We start from the raw sequence: 14,870 nt of genomic DNA, 5'->3' as shown, positions 1-14,870 counted from the left end.
TCACCTGTGCGATTTTTATTTTTTGCATTATAAACAAAAAAAAATAGCGACAATTCTGAAAAAAAAAACAATATTTTTCACATTCTGTTATATAACATTCCCAACAAAAAAAAATTAAAAATCAAATTTTTTAACATTTTAGGCCAATTTGTTCTCTGCTACATATTTTTGGAAAAAAAAAAAATCACAATAAGCGTATTTTGATTGGTTTGTGCAAAAGTTATCGCGTCTATAAACTGGGGAAAAGATTTATGTCATTTTTATTGTTTGTTTGTTTTTTTAACTAGTATTGGCGGCGATCTGTGATTTTTAGCGGGACTGCGACATTGCGGCGGACAGATCGGACCCCTAACTGACATTTTTGACACTTTTGGGGGGATCAGTGACATTACTACAGTAATCAGTGCTAAAAATATGCACTGTTACTGTAATAATGACACTGGCAGGGAAGGGGTTAACATTGTAGGTGATCAAGGGGTTAAATGTGAGCCTAGGGGCGTGTTTCTAACTGGGGGGGGGCGTGGCTTGTGAAATGACCATAGAGACCGGTGTTCCTATATAGAAGGATCACAGGCGCTCTGTGATCATTCCAGGGAGAAGAACGGTCAGCTGTGTTTACAACATCCGACCGTCCTTCTCTCTCAGTGGGGAACGATCGCTGGTGTCAGGCGGATATCGGAGCCGCATTCCCCGTGCATCGGCTTCCTCGCCCCCTAGCTGCAGGTGCGTGACTGATGTAGGTCTACGTCGGTTTGCGCAGGGAGGCCGCGCTGCTGCAGTAAAAAGGCGGCGGGCGGTCAGGAAGGGGTTAAAGGTAAATCTAAAGGAAATCTAACAAGAAAAGTTGTATAGTGTGTGTCCGGCTTTAGGCCTCATGGACACGGCTGCTGATGAACGGACGTTTAGGAAGAGTTGGGTGTTTTTCTCAGCAGCCCCTGAACTCTCCTCCATGTTATCTCTCCATGTACACCGAGACGTTTACAGGCAGTGGAGTTTTGTGGCATTTTTTTTTTAAAGCAAAAAATTGCGTTGAAGACGGAAGTTTATTGGCATTTAAAACGCCAAATGCTTGTAACAGCGTGCAAACGCGGCTAAACGCGGTAACTCGCATTGATAAGTGTTCTGTTTATCGGCGTTCTCAATGGGGAAACATTTCTCACCATTTTATAATGTGAAAACGCTTCTAAAACGCAAACACCGCTAAACGCGACAAAACAGACGTTTATAACCGTCGGTTACTAGCTGTCATCTTCCAGCGTTCAGGAGAGGTTTTCATCCGTCCCGTCTACATGAAGTCTGATTACAATGTATGTACAGAATACCGACTAATAGTGAAGATCTTCCTAATACAATTATCAGATGTGGGATCAAATCTGCATTTATACAAAGCTCATAAATTTACACTCATCATAAATCATGTGCAGAAAAAAGTAAAAAATGTGATAACAATCCCAGCATCCATCATCCATCTAGGTTGTAATTAAAAAAAAAAAAAAAAAACATGAGAACAGTCCCATACATCATCCAATCAGATTGTAAGGCCTCTTTCACAGGGACGATCCGATCCGCCTGTCAGTTTTTCAAGCGGACTTGATTGGATGCTCAATGCACCCCTATGGGACAGCGAGTGTCAGTGGTGACATGTCAGCTGACACCCGCTGCTCTCCGATCCGATCCTGTCTGTGAAATCCGGACGGATAGAAGACCTATTTTCCATCTGTCTGGCGGATCGGATCGGATGAGAACAGACAGGCGGTCCATTATCTTCCGATCTCCCCATAGAGGACAGTGGGGATCTGACAGCTCCGTCTCTGCTGTCATCCGCCTGCTCAGTGGGGATTGGCGGATCGATCCCCCGCTGAGCAGAAAGGACCCCGCCGGGTGCACCGCCTGTGTGAAAGGGGCCTCAGTGTCCAAAAAACACCAATCCAGTTCTTGTGCCACAAGTGAAGGTAAATCTCACACACAATAATCACAGTATAGGAAATCTTCCACCACCGACTGCTACTAAAGAGTTTCACCCCCACGCCCAATCGGGTGTCTCCTCACCTGATGCCATGGACCCCTTAACCCCTTCTAGACCGGAAGGATTTCCCCCCTTAATGACCAGGCCATTTTTTGCGATTCGGCACTGCGTTACTTTACAATTGCGCGGTCGTGCAACGCTGTACCCAAATAAAATTGAAGTCCTTTTTATCCAACAAATGGAGGTTTTTTTTGTGGTATTTCATCCCCTGTGCGATTTTTATCTTTTGCGCTTTAAACAAAAAAAGAGCGACAATTCTGAAAAAAAAAAAAAACAATATTTTTCACTTTCTGCTATTAAACATTTCCCAAAAAAATTTAAAAATCAAATTTTTTCCTAGTTTTAGGCCAATTTGTATTCTGCTACATATTTTTTATAAAAAAAAAATCCCAATAAGAGTATTTTGATTGGTTTGCACAAAAGTTATCGCATTTACAACTAGGGGAAAGATTTTTTACTAGTAATGGCGGCGATCTGCGATTTTTGGCAGGACTGCGACATTGCGGCGGACAGATCGGACCTCTAACTGACATTTTTGACACGTTTGGGGGGACCAGTGACATTACTACAGTAATCAGTGCTAAAAATATGCATTGTTACTGTAATAATGACACTGGCAGGGAATGGGGTTAACATCAGGGGCGATCAAAGGGTTAAGTGTGAGCCTAGGGGGGTGTTTTCTATCTGTGAGGGGGATGGGCTTGTGGAATCAACACAGGGACCTGTGATCCTAAATAGGAGGAACACAGGAGCTCTTTATTGATTCCAGAGAGAACAACGATCTGCTGTGTTTACAACAGACCGCCGTTCTCTCTCCATGGGGAGCGATCGCAGCTGCTGGCCCCCGTGAATCAGCTTCCCCACTGGATAATGGGGGCGGGCCCTCAGGATGACTCCTGCGAATCGCCATACAGGTACGGCAATTTGTGCAGCTGAGCCAGCCTGCCGCAGTATATATGTGGTGGGTGGTCAGTAAGCAGTTAAGCTCTCAGTAACCCCACCCCCGGATCCAGCACCACCTCCTCATCGACCTCCAAAGGTGAGGCCACCAATCGCTGCCTTCCTGTCCATCTCCCGCGGGGGAAGGGGGAGGGTGATAGTGTGAGGTGACTAGATCTTTAAAAAGAAATCCGGGGACATAATACACAGAGTGCTGGGCACAGGACTGCATAATACACAGAGCGCTGGGTACAGGACTGCATAATACACAGAGCACTGGGTACAGGACTGCATAATACACAGAGCGCTGGGCACAGGACTACATAATACACAAAGCGCTGGGCACAAGACTGCATAATACACAGAGCGCTGGGCACAGGACTACATAATACACAGAGCGCTGGGTACAGGACTGCATAATACACAGAGCGCTGGGCACAGGACTGCATAATACACAGAGCGCTGGGTACAGGACTGCATAATACACAGAGCGCTGGGCACAGGACTACATAATACACAAAGCGCTGGGCACAAGACTGCATAATACACAGAGCGCTGGGTACAGGACTGCATAATACACAGAGCGCTGGGCACAAGACTGCATAATACACAGAGCGCTGGGTACAGGACTGCATAATACACAGAGCGCTGGGCACAGGACTACATAATACACAAAGCGCTGGGCACAAGACTGCATAATACACAGAGCGCTGGGCACAGGACTACATAATACACAGAGCGCTGGGCACAGGACTGCATAATACACAGAGCGCTGGGTACAGGACTGCATAATACACAGAGCGCTGGGCACAGGACTACATAATACACAAAGCGCTGGGCACAAGACTGCATAATACACAGAGCGCTGGGTACAGGACTGCATAATACACAGAGCGCTGGGCACAAGACTGCATAATACACAGAGCGCTGGGTACAGGACTGCATAATACACAGAGCGCTGGGCACAGGACTACATAATACACAAAGCGCTGGGCACAGGACTGCATAATACACAGAGCGCTGGGCAAAGAACTACATAATACACAGAGCGCTGGGCACAAGACTACATAATACACAGAGCGCTGGGCACAGGACTGTATAATACACAGAGCGTTGGGCACAGGACTACATAATACAGAAAGCGCTGGGCACACCAGGCTGTTTCTCAGTCAGCCTTTCTACATTAATCTGGCCCTGAATCCGGGGACAAAACCGGGGACAGACTTGATCCTGTGCATATCCAGCGGGGGAAGGGAGGTTGTAGTGTGAGTGAAGGGGCCAGGGATGTTTGCCGCCCCCCCCCCCCCAAAAAAAAATATTGAGCCATGGCCCTGTGACCTCTGCACCCCACTTTCTTAGTAGCCCCACACCTGAACCTACTGGTCTGTACCACTTACCCCAGTGGACACCTCAATGGAGGAGGGGGAGGGGCTCCCAGGTCCCGGTGTTCCGTGAAAATTCCCTACCCTCCGGAGCTCTGAGCATGCGCACTGCTAAGCTGCTCAGCTATTCCATGACGTATGTGACAGGAAGTGACGAGGGTCCGGAATTTTCATGGGTCCGATGAACACCGGTCTTTATATTGAAAATGAAGAGGATACTAAAGTTATGGAAATTCTCATACAGCAGAAGTGATGTAATGTACAGAATTGTATTTTCCGATGAAAACTCTACTGATTAAATGAGAATCGTTCGCTCTGATATCGTACGAGAAACATTTTCCTGTTTGTCCCTTCAGATAATTTTGGATGAAAGCTTTGTACTAACAATCAGATTATCGTACGATCGCTTTGAAATCGCTATTTTTTCTACAATTTTCTGATCATGTGTACAGGGCTTTACCTTCTTTCTGATTGGATACAAATGTAATTGATTGTTTATACACTTATATTACTAGCCACTCCCATCCTGGTAATGGGCACTAATAGGTGACCCCCATTTCCCAGCATTGTCCTGAGTGTGTCTGTATGTCAGTGGGGGGTCATTAGATTGTAAGCTCCTTCTCTGGTGTAGAATGGTGCGGAGGGTTCTCTGTAGATCAATAAGTAGAGATCCCTCCTGTGATTGGTCTCTGGGATTTCCTGTGGATCTCTCCCATGCCCGGTATTAGGAGATGATTGGGGGGATTTGGGGGATTCCTAGAATTCTATTGGTGGAATGTCTCCAGATTTCACTTTCACTTTGTGGCTTCTCATCTCCAACCTTCGTTCTGTTATTCTGCCCGGTAACTGCTGATCCTCTATGTAATAATTTTCCTATTGGATAGAGAGGAAGTCTCCTCCAATCAGCACAGAGCTCCGCCTTCCTGTACACAGAGTGTCCTGAGCTGGGTGAAGTGGAAGGTGTCGTGTTTTGGGGTCTCTATAGATGAGAGCGGGGAGGATGAAGATGATGACCCCCCTCATCCTGATTATTCTGGGGGTGTCAGGGGTGGAGTGTGGTAAGTAGAGGACAATATAGATGACATCTTGTCAGTGGGGGAGGGGGGATGTATAGAATGGTAGAAATCAATGTTTAGTGATAAAGGTAGAAGTATTGTGGAAGTGACAACCATGTCCTGTCTGTGTGAAGATGACAATACGGCTCTCCAGGCTCTGAAGGATCTTTATTGATCTTGTGTACGGAGCTGATGATGGACGGAGAGGTCGGGGGGTCAGAAGACATTACAATGTATCAGCTGACAATACATTTCATCTCCTGTGCGATTTTTAATTAAAAAGAAAAAATAGCGACAATTTAGAAAAAACAAAACAATATTTTTCACATTCTGATATATAAAATTCCCAGAAAAAAACTTAAAAATCAAAACGTTTTACCATTTTAGGCCAATTTGTTTTCTGCTACATATTTTTGGTAAAAAAAATCGCAAAAAGCGTATATTGATTGGTTTGCGCAAAAGTTATTGCGTTTACTAACTACGGGAAAGATTTATGTCATTTTTATTGGTTTTTTTTTTACTAGTAATGGCGGCGATCTGCGATTTTTTAGCGGGACTGCGATATTGCGTCGGACAGATCGGACCCCTAACTGACATTTTTGACACTTTTATGGGGACCAGTGACATTACTACAGTAATCAGTGCTAAAAATATGTTTGTTACTGTAATAATGACACCGGCAGGGAAGGGGTTAACATTGTGGGTGATCAAGGGGTAAATGTGTGCCTAGGGAGTGATTCTAACTGTATGGGGGATGGGCTTCTGAAATGATCATAGAGACCTGTGATCCTATATAGAAGGAGCTCTGTGATCATTCCAGAGAGAAGAATGGTCGGCTGTGTTTGCAACAGCTGACTGTCCTTCTCTTTTTGCGGGGAGCGATCGTGGGTGTCAGACGGCAATCGGAGCCGCCTGCATCAGAGTCCCCCCTGACGAGTAGGGGTGGGAGGGCGCCCTAGCTGCATGCACGCGACCGACGTAGACCTACATCGGTTCATGCAGGAGGGTCTTCCTGCCACAGTAAAACTGCAGCGGGACATCCAGAAGCGGTTAAAGTGGTTGTAAAGGCGGAAGTTTTTTACCTTCATGTATTCTATGCACCTGTGTGCTGCTCCAACCGCAGCCCCCAATAATCAGCTGAGCCCCATCTCAATCCAGCGATGTGCATGAGAGCCTTAGCTGTCCCAAGACTCCCTCTCATTGGCTTAGATGGCAGTGGGAGCCAATGGCAGCCAATCACAGCCAGTCTGCAAATGAGGAGAGAGTGGGGGTGGGGCCGAGCCGCAGCTCTATGTGTATTATAGATGCACAGAGCAGGGCTCGGGAGCGAGCATGCACCAGTGCCCCCATAGTAAGCTGCTTGCTATTGGGGTACTGGTCAAAGTGGGAGGAGCCAGAAGTGCCTGTGGGGGACCCAAGAAGAAGACGATCGGGGCTGCTCTGTGCAAAAACATTACACAGAGCAGGTAAGTATAACATGTTTGTTTTTTTAAATGCTGAACCTTTAATAAAACTTGTGCCGACCACACGCCGTGTATTTACTGCAGCATTGTGGCTCTCCCAGGCAAACTGACATAGTGCTACATCGGTCGAGAGATGTGAGCTAGGGGGTGAGCGTGCGCCACCGGCGGGGTGCTCCCACCCCAAGTCGGCAGCGGGGAAGCCGATGCACAGGTCAGGCAGCTCCGATTGCTGCCTGACACCCGCGATCGTTCCCTGCTGAGAGAGAAGAACGGTCGGATGTTGTAAACACAGCTGACTGTTCTTCTCCCTGGAATGATCACAGAGCGCCTGTGATCCTTCTATATAGGATCACAGGTCTCTATGGTCATTTCAGAAGCCACGCCCCCCCCACAGTTAGAATAACTCCCCTAGGCTTACATTTAACCCCCTGATCACCCACAATGTTAACCCCTTCCCTGCCAGTATCATTATTACAGTAACAGTGCATATTTTTAGCACTGATTACTGTAGTAATGTCACTGGTACCTCTAAAATTGTCAAAAATGTCAGAGGTCCGATCTGTCCATTGCAATGTCACAGTCCCGCAAAAAAATCGCAGATTGCCGCCATTATTAGTAAAAACACAATAAAAATTACATAAATCTTTCCCGTAGTTAGTAGACGCAATAACTTTAGCGCAAACCAATCAAAATACGCTTATTGCGATTTTTATTTGTTTACCAAAAATAGGTAGCAGAAAACAAATTGGCCTAAAATGTTAAAAATTTTGATTTTAAAATTTTTGTTTTGGGAATGTTATATAGCAGAATGTGAAAAATATATAGATTTTTTTTTTTTTCAGAATTGTCGGTCTTTTTTTGTTTATAGCACAAAAAATAAAAATCGCACAGGTGATCAAATACTATAAAAAATCTCTATTTGTGGGGAAAAAAAAGGACGTCTATTTTTTTTAGGTACAGCATCGCATGACTGCGCAATTGTCAGTTAAAATAATGCAGTGCCAAATCGCAAAATATGGCCTGGTCATTAAGGGGGAAAATCTTCCAGTCCAGAAGTGGTTAATTTATTGATGATAATACGCAGGATCGTTCTGGCAGAAAGATTCTGAATAAAAAACAATTTTTTTCCCATAAAGACCTCACATTTACACACATAGAATTCTTCATCTTCTTCCAGCTGCCGGTGTCTCAATGTGTGTGTATACGGTGATATATATGTGTGTATACGGGGATATATATATGTGTGTATACGGGGATATATATGTGTGTATACGGTGATATATATGTGTGTATACGGGGATATATATGTGTGTATACGGGGATATATATGTGTGTATACGGGGATATATATGTGTGTATACGGGGATATATATGTGTGTATACGGGGATATATATATGTGTGTATACGGTGATATATATGTGTGTATACGGTGATATACATGTGTGTATACGGTGATATATATGTGTGTATACGGTGATATATATGTGTGTATACGGGGATATATATGTGTGTATACGGGGATATATATGTGTGTATACGGTGATATATATGTGTGTATACGGGGATATATATGTGTGTATACGGTGATATACATGTGTGTATACGGGGATATACATGTGTGTATACGGGGATATACATGTGTGTATACGGGGATATACATGTGTGTATACGGGGATATATATGTGGGTATACGGTGATATATGTGTGTGTATACGGTGATATATATATGTGTGTATACGGGGATATATATGTGTGTATACGGTGATATGTGTGTGTGTATACGGTGATATATATGTGTGTATACGGTGATGTATATGTGTGTATACGGTGATATGTGTGTGTGTATACGGTGATATATATGTGTGTATACGGTGATATATATGTGTGTATACGGGGATATATATGTGTGTATACGGTGATATATATGTGTGTATATGGGGATATATATGTGTGTATATGGGGATATATATGTGTGTATACGGTGATATATATATGTGTGTATATGGGGATATATATGTGTGTATACGGGGATATATATATGTATGTATACGGGGATATATATATGTGTGTATACGGTGATATATATGTGTGTATATGGGGATATATATGTGTGTATATGGGGATATATATGTGTGTATACGGTGATATATATGTGTGTATACGGGGATATATATGTGTGTATACGGAGATATATATGTGTGTATACGGTGATATATATGTGTGTATACAGTGATATATATGTGTGTATACGGTGATATATATGTGTGTATACACATGCACAGTATATATGGAAATTACTGCATTCAGACTTAAAATGTTCTTTTTATGTTTCTAATCTTATGGCCGTATTCCGGCTCTTTATGCAGCTGTGGGGATCGTCCCATAAGGAACAATGTACCTGTGTCCAGATCCCTAAATAATCTACACAGCTACAAATGCTGCGTTTATTCACTCATGTGTATTATCAAAGGAGAACCGACCCAAAATAGTAAAAAAAAAACATGTTTTCTAACTCTAACTGTATATTTCTTGCTGTTCCCATGACCACCACAAGGAAAACCCAAAAATACATTTCCCTACTTCTGATGTTCATGGCGATACCACAAAAATGTATTTTATTTGTTGTTTGTAACTATAGAAGGGACCAATAAGTAGTGCGGATTTTACTTCTTATCCTATCTAAGAATACTGACACTGACACTAAACACTTTATTAAAGGAGAAGTACAGCTAAAGTTTATTTGGCTTTACTTCTCCTATGGATCACAGGAATGCAGATTGTTCTCAGCAGACAGCGGGCTGAAGTCCGCTATTGGCTGACGTCACAGAGCCAGTCCAGGCTCAGGAAAGATCGTGATCATATGGTCAGGATCCGCCCACATGCCTGGACCGACACCCACTTCCACCCCCTCCACAGCCCAGCGCTCCAATGAGTGCAGTGGGGGGAAGGGGGAGAGCAGAGCAGAGAGCCAATGACTGACAGTCACCAACTTTCTGTTCAGGGATCTTTGAGAACTTAGTGATCGGTGGTGTTTGATCGCTCAGTTCTCAGCCTTAGAGCTGGCGGGGGACCGATGTTGCATCCACCTAGGTAAGTATGATCCCATTCTTCTCTTTTAATCCTTCCTAAAATATTTTGACTCTGACATTATCCTCAAACTCTGATCTAACCTTTTTATATTTATTTTGTATGTATTCTTTTTTTATATTCTTCCCCTCTGAGATAAAGACACAATCAGGGGAATTCATAGGGAGTGTCTAAGAAATTCTGACATTCCTCCACCCCACAAATGTTGGTTGGGGTGACAGATCTGTGTCCCTGTTGTAGAAAGGGACATGAATTTGGGGCTGACAGTAGGAGGAGTCTATGGCTCCCACTACCCTTAGGCTTGGTTTACATATATTCGGTGAGGAAAACGCAGTGAATAATGTGCGTTTCCCGCACCACACTGAAATCGCACGGCGTTCATGCAAACTGCAGCGGTTATCAATGTTATCCACACCCCAAAACGGTTCACAAAACTGAGTGCGATGGAGAGAATTGGATTTTATAGGTATGACCACCCATATATCACTATATTCACTCTCCTGCGCTGTGCGATAAGTCCCAACGTGGTGTCAGACTCCTATCCTGACATATTACTGCATGTGGATAATGTGCTCCTCGCTGCCCTCAAAAGTCTGGGGATGTCCGATATGACTGTAAGAATAGGAGACAAAGAAGGGGCGTAGGCCTAGCGCATTATCCTCAAAACATATTTTATTAAATGGTATAAAACGGAGGTGAATGTACTCACAAACCAATGCTTGCATCATAGCTTAAATATAACATCATCTGCTTAGGTCCATATACATAAATTCACAATGCTCATAGATACATCGGCTAACGCGTTTCGAGGTTACCCTCTTCTTCAGAGCCTTGTCTGGATGATTATTGGTAAAGCTGAGGGACTCTTATGGTCCGATTCCGTGCCTCTCAGCCTGGTGCTGTCCCTTTGCAGATCCTCCTCTCATGTCTGAGTGTAATGGAACGCTCACACACTTATAAGGAAGTATGGATGTCTCCTGTGGGAATCTGATCTGGAACGCAGGGGACATCCATACTTCCTTATAAGTGTGTGAGCGTTCCATTACACTCAGACATGAGAGGAGGATCTGCAAAGTGACCACCAGGCTGAGAGGCACGGAATGGGACCAGAAGAGTCCCTCAGCTTTACCAATAGTCATCTAGATCCGCGTTTCTCACCCTTTTTTCAGTCAAGGTTCACTTTAATTATTATGGAGTCTCGAGGCGCCCATTCTAAAATGTAAAAGCTATTCTAATAGTTTTACATAATGCAGCAACTTCCACAAATCCAAGTAGGACCCCCAACATTAGAGGGGAGTTTTCTTTCAAAGTAAATATACTTCTGTAAACTTCGTATTTCTCCATCACTCAGCTAATGAGAACCCAACACTGAGGGAGAGGGGCGGGGGAGGGTCAAACAAGGATGCTCTGCAGGTGACTGGAATCCTCCTTATCATCTGATGATGCCATTGGTCGGCAGGATGCCGGCAGGTAGAAGGATGTAATGGTGCGCAATGAAAATCTGTGACTTTGTGAAACTAAAACGGCCGCCTTCATCCACACGCCGGCTTGTATACAATTTTTGGGTAATTTTTAGGCGTTTTGCCAAGGCACCCCTGAAGAAACCTCAGGGCACCCTGGTTGAAAAAGGCTGATCTAGGCAAGGCTCTGAAGAAGAGGGTAACCTCGAAACGCGTTAGCCAATGTGTATGGGCATTGTGACTTTAGGTATATGGACCTAAGCAGATGATGTTATGTCTAAGCTATGATGCAAGCGTTGGTTTGTGAGTACATTCACCTCCGTTTTATACCATTTAATAAAACATGATTTGAGGATAATGCGCTAGGCCTACGCCCCTTCTTTGTCTCCTATACTTACAGTGAACACTCATATGATCTGATTCCAATGTGGAGAATAAAAAGGATCCTGCACCTTTTTTGTGCAGATGTTTTGTGATTTAAGCCTTACAAATGAATGGCTCAAAGCGTACTACACAGATATCACATGTGATTTGTACAGCAATGCAGTGCGATTCCTGTGCAAATCACATGCGATGTGCGGCACCGCATATATGTGAGCCGATCCTTAGTGTCTCCTGTGATACCAGGAAGTGAGAGGCGCAGTACTGCAGCTGGGTCAGCACTGGAGCAGTGACATGAGTTAGGTAAGTGTTTAGGGAGGGGGTGGATAGCGCGGCTCCATAGACACATACTGCTTGGGATTGAGCATGCACCGTGTGCACCCATAGCAAGTGGCTTCCTATTGGGGCACATAAAGAGGAGGAGCCAAGATTGCTAGTGGGGGGACCTTAAAATAGGCGGTTTGGGGCCGCTCTGTGCAAAACCATAGCACAGAGCAAATATAACATGTTTATTACTTTTTTTAAATTACAATTAGTAACAGTTAATTTTTTCATTTTTATCAATTAACAAAATGTAAAGTAAATGAATAAAAGAGAAATCCAAATCCAATCAATATTTGGTGTGATCTCCATTTACCTCCAAAACAGCATCAATTTTTCTGGGGAAACTTGCACACAGTTTTTGAAGGAACTCGGGAGGTCGGTTGTTCCAAACATCTTGGAGAACTAAGCACAGATCTTCTGTGGATGCCGGCTGCCTCAAATCCTTCTGTCTCTTCATGTAATCTCAGACAGACTCCATAATACTGAGATCAGGGCTCTGTGGGGGCCAAACCATCACTTCCAGGACTCCTTGTTCTTCTTTACACTGAAGATAGTTCTTAATGACATTGGCTGTATGTTTGGGGTTGTTGTCCTGCTGCAGAATAAATCAGCATAAATCTCTTCTTCCTCCTATGGGAGGGGGAGGGGAGGGCTTTTAAAGTGGTAGTAAAAAGGGCCCCTAGGTGGGTTATACCATAATGCACCCCCCAGCTCTGCACTGTCACCAGTCCCAGACACTTCCATCTTCCCTTGATCCTCCTTCCAGGTTCTATGTGGTCTTTTGGGATAAAGGTTTTACATAAATAAATAAAAGCTGATCATTGTAAGTGGTAAATGGTTGTCTCATTCCTGTAACTGCTGTTTTTGCTGGACAGTTTGATCTCTTAAAGGAAGTTGGAAAATAACAGACTTACTGGCTAGATCACCAGTTGAAAATAAAGTAAACAAGAAACATAAGACCGCCACTACATCTGATAAGAACTGGTAAGGGGCAATTTAATAAAGAGAAAGACAAATAAGGTGTTTATTAGGTATTACAAGGGTTAACTAAAGGTTAATAGAACGTTTCATATGAACAATTTATATTTTAAAAACAAAATAATTTTTGGTTTGTTGGATTTGACAGTCTAAGCCAGCAGTCCAGACAACAGCCAATCCCTGCGATGAGAAGGCACTGCATGAACTGGATATATATCCAGCTAATATAAGTCTTTATGTATCCAGAACCCGTAACAGTACTACATTAGAGCAGTAGGTGGCAGTATAAGACTTCTCTGTGCTCAGCTGGGTGATGGAAGTCATGATGTTTCCTGGAAATCCCTGGACTGTTATAACAAAGACTCTCCAGCAGGTGGCGCTGTGCACTCTATGTAGAGGAGGAAAGTTACCTATTACATGAAGAAGAGAGAACACAATCAGTAAAGAGAGAAGTGTAACAAATAGATTCTGTGTACATCTGGGAGCAAGCGCCGACCCCGCATAATGCAGCTTAGGTAGTTGCCTTAGGGTGTCTGGATGAGTGGTGGTGGGGGGGGGGGGGCTGTTAAAATCTGAATTGGATGTTTAACCTTGCTGCAGCTATGTGTATATTTGCACACTGCCGGCTGGTAGAGCGTGTTTGCACTTTAGTAAAGACGACCGTCAGCTTTCAATGTGTCACCTATATGCTACCACATAGGGGGCTATTGGTCTCCTATGTGATAGCAATAAAAATTGTGTAGAAAAATAAAATAAAATTAAGAATACAATTATACAATAACAGAAAAAAACTGATTTAAACATTTAAAAGGGCACATAAAAAAATCTTTTAAACCCCCCCCCCCCCACCCCCCACCCATACAAAACCGCATGCAGTGTGTTATATATCACCACGCAATCCAGAGTGAGATCAATATTTCTCACATCAAAGCTCCTGCATAACACTAAACTGATGACCTGTCGGGGCTTTTAAAGCATTGCCTATGTAAACATATAAAGTACTGAATTGTTTTTTTTACTTTTCTCGGGCACACACATGTTTTATACACCCCACACATGTTATAATCTGATTGTACAATCTGTTTGAAATTCACCAAAAACCATAAAATATAGTGTAAGGGCCTGCCTGATTGGATACAAATGAATTTGATAGATTAGGCAGATGCTTAGAATACATAGTTTTGGTAAATATAAAGTTGATTGTACAAAGATTGTATGATCAGATTGTAACGTGTATGGTGACTCTGAGATTTCCTTGGACTCTTCTGAAAGGTTTTTTCTGTAATTCTGCAGTTATGTTGGCAGTGCTGCAATATAAAGTACCCACCAGTAAATGAGGCCATATACAGCAAAATAAATATTTTCTATCTGTCGCCCTCTTTTGGGGGGTGTGAGAAATGTCCCCCCCAGACAGGATATGGAGCGAGACTTGTAGGTAAATAAGAGAAAGAGAACCCTCTCTATGTGGAAGAATGGGTTTGATAGGAAAGATGGCCGGGCCTCTGTGATCAGAGGGGATTCCCTTCCTAGGAAATCAACTAAAAATGTAATCAAAGTAATTGGGAGCCGAGAAACTCCAGCAACCAGCATATAACATTACCATAAGTATATAGATACACACCAGTATATAACATTACCATAAGTATATAGATACACACCAGCATGGAAATAATACAAACTTTAAATAAGAAGAAATGATTCCCAGTACATACATCTGATGTTCATACAGATAATATCAGCAAGGGACCCATGAAGAGTCGGGTGGAATTGTGCC

General features: G+C 43.4%; 1 protein-coding gene across 2 annotated transcripts in view; it reads left to right on the top strand.

Annotated features, from left to right (window-relative positions):
* The window catches only part of LOC309560897 (class I histocompatibility antigen, F10 alpha chain-like), a 401,810-nt gene that overhangs the window by 275,117 nt on the left and 111,823 nt on the right, over positions 1-14,870 (top strand). Inside the window, exon 1 of one of the 2 annotated variants that reach the window (XM_082264585.1) lies at positions 5,275-5,405. The exons of the other annotated variant lie outside the window; for it this stretch is intronic. Within the exon in view, the coding sequence (XP_082120711.1) occupies positions 5,333-5,405 (73 nt within the window). The 5' untranslated portion in view covers positions 5,275-5,332. Of the gene's footprint in view, positions 1-5,274; positions 5,406-14,870 lie in introns of those variants that run through there. 2 annotated transcript variants of the gene reach the window in all.

Source organism: Pelophylax lessonae (assembly GCF_965119305.1).
Source record: "Pelophylax lessonae genome assembly, chromosome: 7".
Classification (NCBI taxonomy): Eukaryota; Metazoa; Chordata; class Amphibia; order Anura; family Ranidae; genus Pelophylax; species Pelophylax lessonae.
The sequence above is the reverse complement of the archived record's forward strand: the minus strand, read 5'-3'. Positions and strand labels throughout refer to the sequence as shown.